Consider the following 13,725-nt stretch of genomic DNA (forward strand, 5'->3'; position numbering starts at 1 on the left):
TTGACAAAGATTTTGGTCATTGAATTAGAAGTTCAATAAGGCGTGCCTTTGTTTCAATATGATTGAACAATACATTTTATGCCATCAAAAAAGTTTCACCTCTCTCTGTCATCTGTCACTTCAAATTAAAAAAATGAGCAAGGACAGTGGTGATGATTTATCATTCCTGAACGAGGATGATGATGGCTACGATGATCAACAACCAGTGCTTCGAACAAGTGCCACCACTGCCACTTCCAGTAGTAGCAACAACAACAACAATCGAACCTCCACCACACCCACACTCATTCCAGAAGACGATACCAAAAACATCCGAAGAATTTCACGAGGTAACGTCAAGATCAGAGTGGGAAGTGGTAGTGTCGGTGGTGGCGTCGGTGGTGGTGGCACTGCTACTCCAAAAGCCAACATTGAAAATAGAGCAACGAATACCACCATCAGCAACAGCAACAGCAGACTCTCTGTCGGTACACCTTCATCATCGAGTGCTTCCTCACCTCCTTTGAGTACCATCAGTAGTAGCATTAGTTCTCCCTCTTCATCGATGAACACTCCTTCTTTGATCACAACCTCTTCTCTTCAAATGGTTCAAGAATCATCATCCAACATGACACGAGCCATGGGTGTTGCTTCATTGAGTGCTCAGCCGACACCCTTGCCGACGACAAAAGCAACATCAAGTGTGGGATCTCCATCTTCACCAAGTGGTGGTGGATTCAAAGTGATTAAAAACGTTCAGTCTTCCACTACAAAACAACAAGCAGCATCACTCTTGACTGAAAGTCAAGGAAAGATTCTCTCCAAGAAACTGATCAGTGGTTTGATGAAGAATATTGGTGCAAACAACAACACAAGTACTGGACAAGGTGCAAGTGGTGTCTCTCAAGAGAGTCCTTCCAATGATGGCTCTTCCCAACAACAACCATTCACTTTCTTGGATGGAAGCAACGATGAGAGTCAAGACAATAGTAATCCTCAAATGAGAAAACGAGTGTTGAAATCTTCAAGAGACGATGATGACGATGAGGATGGAAAGAAAGTGAAACATATTACTTTGGATAAATTACAAATATTGATGCAAACCTTGGATAGACACGATAAGGTTCCATTGTTAGATGAAAATATTAATATTCGTGACTTGTTTGATGATCCCAATTCACAATTGGATGAAAAGAAAGGTCTCATTTTCTCAAAACCTGCTGCTTTTGAAAGAAATGATCAACCCATTGATATTGAACTTTTTGAAGATCTCACAAGTTACAGTACCATTCAGAGACGATATGTTTCTCAGAGAGATGAAGGTCTAAATCATGAATTTCAATTGAAACCCACCAATTTGGCGAGTGCTGTTCAAGAAGTGAGAAATTTTGTGAAAAAAGAAAAAGAAAGACATCAGAAAATGATGGAAGGAAGCTCTGAGACTACTGCTTCCTCCTCAAAGGATCAACAAGATTCTAACTCTCAACAATCGTCCTTTGTGGATTTGTCTTCAATTGCTCAAAGTGGTGATTCCAGTCAAAAATCACAACTTCAAAAACAAGTGGAACATGAAAGTCACATGCAACGAGCAAGAAAAGTATTCCGTCAAATTGAATATCGACATGTCTTTAAAGATTTGGCAAACAAAATTGTCATGGAAAAAATTGGTCTTCCTTCCATCATTCGTGTGAACAGCAAATATATTGCAGTCGGTACTACAAACGGTCTCATTGCTCTCTATCACAGAAAAACAGAGAGTCGTTTAGCAATTATGGGTTCTATTCAAATGGAAGAAATTATCAATACTAATGGATCCAAAGTGGAACGACCTGTTCAAATTACTACCATGGATTTTGGTTCCAAAATGAATTTACCCTATGAGGAATATGGAGCAAAATCAGAGCAAGATCTTCTCTTGTTGTATTATAAAATTTCAAGTGATCAAGAGGATTTCACTGTGAATGCAGCAACAGGAACTGCTACTACTAATGTGAAAGATTCATTTGCTCTCGATTCGATGAATCATGAACAGAAAGAAGGAGAGGAAAATATTGAAGTACTTTCACAGACATCACGTGTACTTGTGAGTGGACATTCCGATGGTTCCATCAATATTTGGAATTTATCAACCTTTAAACCTGTGAAACCTTTGAAAGGATATTTTAAGAGACCTATTCACAAAATTGTGAATTTTCACAAAACAAGCAAACAGTACAACTCGATTGAATTTTTGGCAGTTGATACAAGTGGAAGAATGAAAGTGTTCAATGTGAGAAAAATCATGTTTGCCTATTATGTAGATGTTCAACCCATTCACTGGGCGAATATTCCAAAAGAAGTTCCATCTTCACCAAGTAGTTCACAATTATTGAAAACGGACGACGAAGGACAAATCATCACTGAAACTCTAACATCAGAACAACAACGAAGCATGCAAGAATATGAAAGAAAACAACAACAAGAAATGATTCTCTCTCGATTCTCCGATATTCATTTACTTCCAAAATCAGAGGGAAGACATCCTCTCGACCGATTTGTTCTTGTGGCTGTCACAACGGATTCTGAAGTGATTATTCATTCAGTGAAACCAACTTCAAGACAATTGGCAACCCTCTTCAACAATAGCGTTTTGGATGCCTCAAGTGGATCTTCTACTTCGAGTGGATCTTTCATGGCTCGAAAGAAAATTTCACCCAAAATTGCATGGAAAGGAAGTCAAATGGTGGATGGCGAACACAAAGGTCTCACTGTTTCTTTGAACGATCAAAGTAATCCCTATTTGGCTGTTGCATGGGGAAATAGAATTGCATTCTATCATGTTGAGATTCAACAATCATCTGGTTTCTTTAGTATGATGTTTGGCTTTGGAACTAGTACTTCAAATAGTACGAGTGCATTGAATTCTCCAAATACTGGAAAAAACAATGATTCCTCTCGTGGAGATATTTCTTCACATCAAAGCTCAAGTGATTTACCTAACGTTTACTTTGCTTCTGAAGTATTTGTTCCATTTCCTGTGGAGCAAATTCATTGGCTCACGGATGATATATTCATTGTTTTTGACTCTAAACTTGGAAAAATGCTGTTAATTGATCGAAAACTTGAATCTTCTACTAATTGGATTGAAGAAGTGAATTGTAAAGATCTCATGTTGGACTATGTTTCTGATCCAATGATGAACGTTCCAATTAATCTCAAGAAGAAATATGGAATTCATTATGGAGGTGCTTTCGTTCGAGGCGTTTATGATGTTTCATCCTTCCAATATATTGACATTCTTCGTCACTCCTCCATTAACACGCAAAGTTTACTACGATCCATCTACACTGGAGGTTCTATTGATGACGACACGATCAGTTTACCAAGTACAACTCACAGTGCTGCTTCTGAAATGTATCGTGCCTATTATGGTGGTACATCTGTGACAGTGAAACACAAGAGTCCAACCATTTATTTATTGGGAGCATCAGAGTTGAGAGCCATGCGTTGTTTATCTTGGGATGAAAGAGTTGTAGCTTTACAATCCATTGGAGAGTATGAAGAAGCATTGAACATGTCTGTTGAAATGTTTAATGATCCAAGTGGAATTGGTGCATTGATCGGTCTTCCAACAAAGGATGAAAATCAAAGACATGAAGCAGTAAGCACTTTGATTTCCTCAATTCTTGTGGATTACAGAGATACAAAACTTCATCAACTGGAACTTGACAGTGGATTGACACATTCTAAAGTGGAAATGTTGGTTCAAGTTGCAAGAAATTGTCTTCAAAGAGCGATTGAAATTAACAACATTGAACTCATTGAAGGAACCTTCTTGTCCTTTGAACATCATGGTTATGATCACATCTTCCTTCAATTACTCGTTGAAGAATTAATTTTGAATGGAGCTCTCTCAAGAATGATGACCATTGATTCCAAGAAAGCATCGTATGCATTTATCAAATCTCAATTTATGAAAATCAAAGATCTTTACACATCAAGTGCAGATTCAGAGAGTGGAGAAAAAGGTCTCATTGATCTTTCTCGATATATTAAATATCATGGTGGAATCGATTCTGATCAGTCCTCACTCAAATCAGAAACTCCAACCATCACACATCTCTCTCAAAAAGCAAGATTGAGCAAACTGGAAAACATTATTCTCAACTTGGATATTAGCAAGTTAGACATTCCATTTGATACGATTCGAGATTTGTGTAGCTACAAGGATCACACCATGTGTAGAATGAATATTTATGCCCACTGCATTTTAAAGAAGGACTTTATTGGACCTGCTCGAACCTATTTGGAAGAAGTGAGTCTTTCAGATTTGGGTTCTCCAGAGTCCCAAGAGAAAGCAGATGCTATTCTCAAATACTTTAAAAATATTATTACCAATGGAACAATTTTCACAGATGCCTATCAAATTACTGATTTTGATATTTTGAGAAAGGTCAAACGGTTGATTATTGATTTCATTTTCGAACAAACTCGAGTGTCACATTCCAAGACATCTCAAGAATCTGGAACCTCTCAAAGAAAACTTCCTCGTACTGGAGTTGCTCTTCTGAATCTCGAGAAATTGATCAAATTCAATCCAAAGGACACTTTTGAAGTTCTCAAAATATACTTTGAAGAGGTTCAACTTGAAAGAGGAATTAACACCTCTCCATTCTATGTCAACTTCCCAAAGCCAATCAAATGCCCTTTACAAGATCAAGAGGATAGAGATAACATTCTTGAAGATTTTGTCATTACTTCATTTACCGATTGTATCCATGAAGGAAGTAACACCATCAAGAAATGGGTTCCAAAATTGCAAAAGGAAGAGTTGATTGAAGCTATGAAAACCTTTGTTTTGGATCCTCCACAAGGTGAACTCGATATTGAATTAGATGGTCCATTCTTCTCACTGAAAGAAAAGAAATACCTCTATGAATTTTTAGGTGAAATGATCGCAAGAAATATTCTTTCTGAAGACAAGGGCCAAATTAAGAGAATTTACACTCACCTTTGTCACGACACTGTTTTCACAAGTTATGAAACAAAAGAATTACTCAAACAGTTCAAAGAGCATGAAAAGGCTACCAATGATCTCAAAAAGAGCAAAGAAGGTACAAAAGTTTCATTTTTTGGAATGGAGAGTCGCCAGGATAGTCTTGACAAGCTTATGAAACAGTCGGCCTATTTTGAAGAACGAAAGCAATATTTAGTGAAAGAATATGATTTCAAAGAGCATCGACAACAAATTGTGATTCGAATTTTGGAAAAACTTGAAAGTTCTAATGAGCAAACAATTAATGCTATTTTGGTTCGATTGATTGATTTTGCACAAGAAAATAATTGTTATGATGTTGCTGTTTTTTTGAATAAGAAGAAGAAAGATTACAAGGCAGTCATTAAGAACTATATTGATGACTTGAAATTGAAGAAATCTATTGGACATAACAAGCCACAGGTTCCTGTTTTTGAATACATTTCAGAATTGGCAAATGACAGTGAAGTTGTCAGCATTTATATTCATGATGCTATTCTTGATCATTTACTTGATTTAATGAGATCTGACAGTGAGGAAATGACACTTCTCATTGTGAAATATTTCCCAACCATCCATCCACAAGTTCTAAATGCACTCATAACGTCAAGCATCAAGAATGTCGAAGATGAAAGATTATTATTCAACTATCTTTCTAAAATTATTAACATTTATGAAGGAAATAATTCTGATTTCTTAGATAGCAACTCCAAAACTGGTGAATCTGCTACTGCCTATTATTCGAACATGTCACGAGCTAAAATTGAAGTTGATATGGAGCTTCAATATCAATATATTCGACTTTTGTGTAAATTTGAACCACATCGAGTGTGTGACTGGCTTCAAACTCATCAATTCCCAGGAGAAAAGGCCGAGGACATTCTTGAATATTGCAGAAACATTCCAGATGCAGTCAGTTTCTTGTTGGAAAGAAATGGTGAAGTGATGGAAGCTCTAAATATTGTCCTGAAGAACATTGTGCGTGAGACTAGCATTTTAGAAGAGTGTCTTTCTCAAGTGGCACAAATTCTTGATCCCAATAATTATCGTTTCAGCAAATATCGACACATTCGTGACGTGAAAGAACGAGAACGATTACAAGGAGCCGACATGTCCTCTAAAAAATTTGATGGACTTTCAGAAAAGGATGCAAAATTCTTTAATGTGGAAAGTGTTCTAGGTTTGGTCGATTTGGATGACATTCCTCTCGATCAATATCTCGAAATTCGAAAGAATGTACTCATCCAAAAGGGTCTCATTCCACCCTCAATTTTAACACCTTCTTCTGAAAATGAAAAGGATGGTGGTAATGGTAGTGGTGAACTTCAAACAACCAATCAACCATTGTATTATGGTTTAGATGATGAATTTATTGGACGTGGACCAGTAGCTCTCAAAGTTGAAGATTTACCAGAATCTAAAAAGATTCGAAAAGAACTCGCCGTTGCCATTTCCATGTGTCGACGAAATACACAAAGAAAAACAGTCGATGAAAAGCAAGTGAAACAACTTTGGTTTAAATTGATGGATCAATTCAATGTTCCATTGAGTGAACATTACAAATCGTATCGATTGAGTAATGTGGATTCTTCAGGACTTAATTCTTCCAAGAAGGATTTATTGGATGATGGAGATGTTTCTTCATCTGAACAGTCACGACTTCAAGCGACACAAGAGAGTGACATTGAAAAGATCAAAAAGAAAATTGAACAATCAAAGAATTTGAGAAAAACCAAAGAACAAGAATTACTCGAAAAAGAAAAAGAGTTGAAAGATCAACAAGATGAAGAAGAAAAGAAGGAAATTTCCAAAGAAATTGAACGAATGAAGAAATACATTTCAGTTCAAGTAAAAAAAGAAAAAGAACTCCAAAGACAAATTCAAGAAATTATTGAACGAAGCAAATTAGAACAAGAAAAATCGAATCAAATGCATAATTTGGCCAAATTGTGGCTTCAACTCATTCAACTCAAATTCTTGCGTGTGGTGGTGCTTTCTGCCATTGGAAGTATGCCAATTCCAGAAATTTTGAAAAAACTCACAAGAGAAAATGCTAAAACTGACTTTTCCATGTATCGACAAATTTTACTTCATTTACTTGACAAGTACAGATATGATTTGAAATTATTACAAAATGCTTACAATGTGGTCGAGGAAGATACTTTCACATTGAGCAAAAAGTTTAGTGATCGACTCATGAGAGGTCTCTGTCCAATCGTTCCAAAATGTATGCTCACAGATACTGTGTTGACCCCTGAAGTTGATGAAGATGAGGACGATGAAAAACCAGAATCAAAGAAGGGTAAAAAGGAAAAGAAGTTTGATGTGATTCGATTATTTGACACTGGTTATGCTTATCGATTGTCAGCCCTTGGAAATGTCACTCGTTGTCCAACCACAACGACCTCTGTCAGAAAGAAGAAATTTGAGTATGAGAAGAGCAAATCCATTACAGAGGTTAAGAAAATTACCAATGAATTGTCGAGACTTTCCTCTGTGGAGACGATGGTAAAAAAGAAGCCAGCAATCAAGCTCTACAAGACAGTACTCAAAGAATCTCAAATGGTTCGTGCCGCAAAGAAGACTGGAACAGAAATTGTGTTCAGTGGAGTTGAAAAGTCCTTGTTGCCACCAGTGTATGAAGAGACAACAGTACTCATTCCAACTCTCTTCTCTGCAACGACTTCGAGAGATGTCACAACCTCAGGTTCAATGGAAACAAGTGTGGACACCTCTGTCGTTTTGGAAGACTTGAGAAGTATTTCACAGGAACAGATTGTGGATACTCTTCTCGAAAATGCCATTCAATTTTAATTGTAGAATTTTCATGTTAAATCTTAATAAATTTACACATCAATATCCATTTTAAATCTAAATAAATTAATATTCAAAGTTGCACTTTCAGCGTTGCTTGTTCATTTTGGCTTTCTCCATGACTTGCAACACTTCTGTTTTCATAAATCTAAACAAGGCCAACGCAAATGGATGCAAGAATTCATCCTTGTCAGAGCCATTCACTGAAAGTTTAAGAAGTCCATTTTCGTGATAGTATTTCGATGAGTGAACATAAATTCTGTGTATCAAATCGTCGGCATCAATCCAAGAAAGTCTTAGTTTTTCGATTTTCGCAGTATTACTATCTACCAGTGTCGAGTTTGCAAAATCTTCTTCCAGATCAACAAATGGCAACTCGATCATGAACACGTAATACTTTCCATTGGCGTAGTATTTTCCTGGTAATGGGGCAATTTTTTCATGAATGTCTCCAAATAATCCTCTTGTTTCCTCGAAAAACTCTCTGGATGCTGTATGAAAAGGATTAGCATCGAATTTCTCACGTTTTCCACCAAATTCAGACCATGTCAGAATTTTCTTGGCAACATTGTATGGGCTTTCTTTCTCTGTGGTTGTTGGTGGTGACATGCCTGAATTCGACACAAAGTCACCTTTACCTCCTCTATTTTCCTTTCCTAATAAAAAGTAAACCTTTCCATTATGTAAGGAATAGGGAATAATTCCAGCGGCTTTGTAACTCGGGTTAAATTCCAAACCTGCAGATGATGAACCTCCACCTCCACTATCAAAAGATGATGAACCTCCATTAAAGCCATTGTCACTCACAGGTCGATAAGAAGAGCTCGATAAACTAGAGGAAGAGCCTTCACTACTGGCAGAATTCATGTTGTTGTTGATATAGGGTGGAGTAATGGCATACATGGGTTGTATATAATAAGGATAAGGATAATAATTAGGATAGAATTGAGGATAGTAACCTTGTCTATACACATCTGTGGTTGGCGTTGGTGGAAGAACATTTGACGTTGGATAATAGGATGGCATGTAATAATAATGTGAGTGTTGATCATGTGGATAGCCATACATTGGTGGATAGTAATCGGCATTACTTGCAAATTCTGATGATTGTTCGTGTGAAACATTACTATCATTAGACTGATGTTGTTGATGTTTGAGAGATTTGGACATATTTCTCTGTCTTGACTGAAATATTTGCTTAATAAATTGATCAGAAGTATTTGCATTTTCAATCTTTTCGATATGTCCACAGTCTCTGCATTGAATCGTGAAAAATGTAAAATCATCCAATCGTTCAATAAGTTGGCGTTGTTGAGTTTCTATTAGTTCTTCGTTATAATTCTCCTTAAATTCATTTAAGATGTTTTGTTGTTGATCATTATCAACAACGATTGGATTTGTGGTTTTAACTGATTTGCACTTTGGGCATACCATGTAATTGGATATATATGAATGTAAAATGTGATCCAACAGCTTTGACATTCCCTCTGTGTCACACATTGACACTGACCTACTAGGGTCATTTGGGTACTTCACAAACATGTCCTTTGGTACCCGTTTGCCATGATTTTCAGCAAGCTCATTCTTCACCTCAGCGATATGTTCATGCAAAACATAACCTTTTTTAACCTCAGTGTCATAAAAACAAGTTTTATCAATTTCAAATCCGATATATTTCATCAAGTCTTGATTCAGTATCGTGTTGTTGTGTGAAATAAATAGGCAATTAGTTAGTAATGGGAATGTTATTTTTCATTATGATTAATAACGTTTTAACACTTACATTGAGCTCTTCGATTCATTTCCGTGTAAATCTCCAGCATGTTATTAATCACTGTTCTTTTCATATTTAATTTCAAATCGTACTGCTCATTCGTTTCTAAATCTCTGTATTTGATATCTTGAGTATAATCCTCAGTTTCAATCTTTGTTTGAACTCTCCGCAATAATTGTTTATGAGTCGGACTCAATATTGAATGATGATGACCACCAGCTCCAACTTTTGGCTTGCTTCCCGAATTTGAATTTCTTCCTTGTTGTTGCTTGGAATCGTTGTTATTGTTCACAAACAACTCTTTCTGAAATTCTTGCTGCGACTCCGAACAATGATGATGTTGGTTCTTATCCTCTTCTGCACAACGAAGTCCAAAACCAGAAGAAGAATTTTTTGATTTTTTTCTCTTTGAGTTTCTTCTCAAAGAACTACGACCACTGCTATTACTCGGAAGAGTGGAATTAAGCCTTGATGAGAGTGAGGAGGAGGAGGAGGAGGAGCCAACCTCTTCATCATGATTGGGGTGTTGTTGCAGTTGTGCTTGTTGTTCTTCTTGTTGTTGATGAGAAGCTTGATTGTTGCTGTTGTGAGGAGAGTTTTTTTGGCTTGAAGAGCTCTTGCTGTTCAAGGAAGGATGGATCTGAACGTGGTGATCCGAGGATGATGATGATGATGGATCTTGATCGGTGGTGGTGGTGGTAATGCTTGTGTGGATTGCTTTACTTTTCTGAGAATGGAATGGAATAGGTTGTTTTTGAGTTTTCTTTTTTTGGGTGTTGTTGTTGTTTGGATTCATGGGAAGGGAGATGGTGTGCGTGATCAATGATCAGAGACTGAAAGGATATTTGTAGAGTTCAATAATAAACGAGATCAATATCTGAATATCTGTAATTGGAGTGCGTGACAGTACTGACACAAATGTACATGTTATGGGTGGCTTGTGGTCACGGATGGACTCGCTTTTTGATCACAATATCTTCCTCTTCGTGTTTTCACGATTAATATATTTCACAAATCACTCTGCGAAAGAGACCAGAGTGAGTACACTTCCAAAAGAGAAACACAATGGTAGACTTGAGAAAAATAACCAATAAATAGAAATGTTCTTCAAGAACACGACAATGTGAAAGAGAGAGAGAGCACTTTTCAATTTGATCAAGCGAACACTCTCTCAATTTTTTAAATTTGAATTTAATTCAAGCCGAATTTGGGCGAATGATTCAAATTTCTCTTGTGAAAGGACAGAGAAAAGTGATGGATACGAATTGTTGGGAATATTTGCATAGAGGAAGGTGGTCATCTCTTCTCATGTGTAAAACAGTCCTCCCTTGAAAGGACTCCAGAGAAGCGCCCTCAAAAGAAAAATGAGAAAGAACTGTGCAAGGCTTGTTCTTCTTTCGCCGTTGGGATCGGGTTCACCGATGTTGTTACTGAGAGGACGAGCTCATCGTCATCATTACATTAATAATAATAACAACTTGATCAGTTCTGTTTTTTCAGCACATGCGATCAGGACCACTACCAAGAATCATCATCAATCCGTTTTCAATAAGAATAGTGAATGTATTCAAATTCTGTCCTTGATGAAGCGGCAAGCACAATTAAAGAATTTCCATACATCATTGAGCCATAGGGAAAGTGGTGTTCCGAACATGGAGGCAAATAATGTAAATAGACTTCATTTCAGTAAAACCTATTGGATCTATGAACAATATAGAAAGGATTTGGAAGAGAGATTGGCATCATTGAAATCGTACTATGCCTACGACACACAACAAGCAAATATAAAAAGACAAATTGATCGAATTCAGGCCGAGTTGGATCATTTTGATATTTGTGAAAGACAGTTTAATCAAAAGGTGAATCGATTGCAATATCAAATTGATGCTCTTGAGATGAAGAAGGAAACAAATGAGTCGGATATTTTGCATTGTGAAATGATGATTTCTCACATTAAGAATGAATTTAAATATGCTAAAAGTGATGATGTAATTCATTCTCTCACTTCGAGACTTCAACAACAAGAATTTCATTTGGAGAATTTGAGAGAAACACATGACTCTCTATTGTCTGAAATTGCTAATCTTCAAGCACAGATTGATAGCTACACCATGGATTTCATTGATGATTTAGAACTTGCTCTCGATGGAAAAATAACATTCTGGAAGTACCACTATCCAACAGTATTGAGAGTTGCTTTAATTGCAGCACTTGTGAGCTTTATTGCATCCTATCTTTATCATGCTGTTGGTGTGAGTATTGAATTGAGAATTGGAGGTGACGATGATGAGGAAGATGAAAACGAAGATGGACAAGAAGATGACAAGGAAAAGGCCTCTGATTAGTTCTCCAACCTATGATATCCTGATCAGGGTGGGTTTTGTGTGATGATCGCTACTGCAGCAATAAAAGATGACAAGAGCGGAGAAAAAGAAGGAAATTTTCAAAACAAAAAGACGACACCCATCATCATTCGTGTGGCTCATCACCCTTTACACTTGAAAGAATCCATCGTGTAAAGAGAGAGTATAATCTTGTCATCTTGATAATTCCTGTAATATAATCATAGAGTTTATTATATTGTTGATCATATTTTGCTGCCATCAATCGAACTAGTTATTGGCTGATAAATACATTTCTTTTCAAACCATCATCATGACCTCTTCATCCTCATCATCATCGGGTAATCACAGTGCTCCATCAGTACCACTGAAACATCAAGAAAAATCAAACTCTCCAAAAACTCCATCTACTTGCATTCGGAATACATGTATCTTCTTCCTTCTTCTTCTCTTGACCTTCTATTTACTATTAGGTCATTTCATGTATCATGCCATGTTTTCTCTCTCTGACAAGTTCTACACAGAAGGTTACTTGAAATCAAGAGAAAACTCAATTTTTGGTGTTCAGACTTATATAAATTGCAGCGATTGGAGAAATGCAACTATGAGCCACAAATTCTTGAAAGGACTCACCGAAAAGATGATTACCATGAAGAATTCCATTGAAATATCCAATGTGTCTTTTACGAGTAGAGAAACTGAGGATGTTCCGTATCGAGTGAACCTTAATGGAAGATTGTACCGAATCAAATCGTCTTCATCATCTTCATCCTCTACAGAGGTAACTTCAGCAACAACCACTAAAAAGGTCATCATTTTCGTTCATGGATTTCGCATGAGACAGAATCATTATACCATTACCATTCCACTTCAAATGATGTTGAATGCCTTCCCGAATGGAGAATATGATTTTTTCACCTTTGAATTGAGAAATCATGGCCAATCCGAAAAGGAATATCCAAGTGTCCTTCTTTCAGACAAGTCCTACAGCACGTATGGAAGTTTAGAATATGCAGACTTGTTAGGAGCCATTGATCATGTAAAATCTCAATATGGATACGAACATGTTGGATTGTATGGATTATCGAAAGGAGGAGCAACCATCATGACTGCCTATTTGAAATCAACACCTCACAACAAGGACTCCATTCGAGCCATGTTCTTGGATAGTCCAGCCTGTGATATCGAATTTACATTGCAATCGAATTTGTATCGAGTGTTGGGTTATATTGTGGGTCATGACGATCGATTGGAATTGGATTCAATGCGAATGAAAATTGCTCGATATGTATTGTGGCCTGCCATTCAATTATTTGGCTCTGTGGTGGCAAAACCAAATCATCCTCACCACAGTTATCCTCCATTCTTGAATGATGCATTTCGATTGTGGAATAAGCGAGTGGAGCTCGAGAGTAGTCGTAGTGGCAACGATGAAAGTGGAACTCAAGTATTGGTGCATAAGGTCGCCATTCATTTTGATCATCCAAAAAGTGATATTCTTGTGCCCATGCAAAATTCAGAGAGATGCAGCGCTTTGGCTTCCAAGCTTGATCATTTGAAAGTTTCGACCTATTATGGAGATGTCAACAGTAAGGAACTAAAGCACACATTTTCAGACTGTAAGGATCATTGTATCTTAATGTTGTCTGAGCCAGAAAAGTATTATCAAAGAATGACCACCTTCTTTAAGGAGAATTTATAATGAAGTGGGATAAAACAAATGTGACTCTTCACGATACACAAAATCGAATAATGTTCCTTTTGAGCTTTCACCATCTGTGTGTTGCTTGAGTATTTTCGAG

At 36.9% G+C, this 13,725-nt stretch overlaps 4 protein-coding genes across 4 annotated transcripts; 3 read left to right on the plus strand and 1 right to left on the minus strand.

The window, feature by feature from the left end:
- Positions 1-133: 133 nt before the first annotated feature.
- On the plus strand, positions 134-7,807 carry FDP41_007737 (uncharacterized protein; the record flags this gene model as incomplete). The annotated part of the gene is made up of 1 exon (XM_044711514.1): positions 134-7,807. One exon carries the CDS (start codon positions 134-136, stop codon positions 7,805-7,807), a length of 7,674 nt encoding a protein of 2,557 aa, XP_044568535.1.
- Positions 7,808-7,894: 87 nt separating this feature from the next.
- FDP41_007738 (uncharacterized protein) lies at positions 7,895-10,377 on the minus strand (the record flags this gene model as incomplete). Its single annotated transcript, XM_044711515.1, has 2 exons — positions 7,895-9,492; positions 9,591-10,377. 2 exons carry the CDS (start codon positions 10,375-10,377, stop codon positions 7,895-7,897), a joined length of 2,385 nt encoding a protein of 794 aa, XP_044568536.1.
- Positions 10,378-10,945: 568 nt separating this feature from the next.
- On the plus strand, positions 10,946-11,926 carry FDP41_007739 (uncharacterized protein; the record flags this gene model as incomplete). The annotated part of the gene is made up of 1 exon (XM_044711516.1): positions 10,946-11,926. One exon carries the CDS (start codon positions 10,946-10,948, stop codon positions 11,924-11,926), a length of 981 nt encoding a protein of 326 aa, XP_044568537.1.
- A 310-nt stretch (positions 11,927-12,236) lies between these two features.
- FDP41_007740 (uncharacterized protein) lies at positions 12,237-13,625 on the plus strand (the record flags this gene model as incomplete). The annotated part of the gene is made up of 1 exon (XM_044711518.1): positions 12,237-13,625. One exon carries the CDS (start codon positions 12,237-12,239, stop codon positions 13,623-13,625), a length of 1,389 nt encoding a protein of 462 aa, XP_044568538.1.
- Between the last annotated feature and the right edge of the window lie 100 nt (positions 13,626-13,725).

The sequence above is a fragment of the Naegleria fowleri genome (assembly GCF_008403515.1).
Source record: "Naegleria fowleri strain ATCC 30894 chromosome Unknown tig4, whole genome shotgun sequence".
Lineage (NCBI taxonomy): Eukaryota > Heterolobosea > Eutetramitea > Acrasida > Naegleriidae > Naegleria > Naegleria fowleri.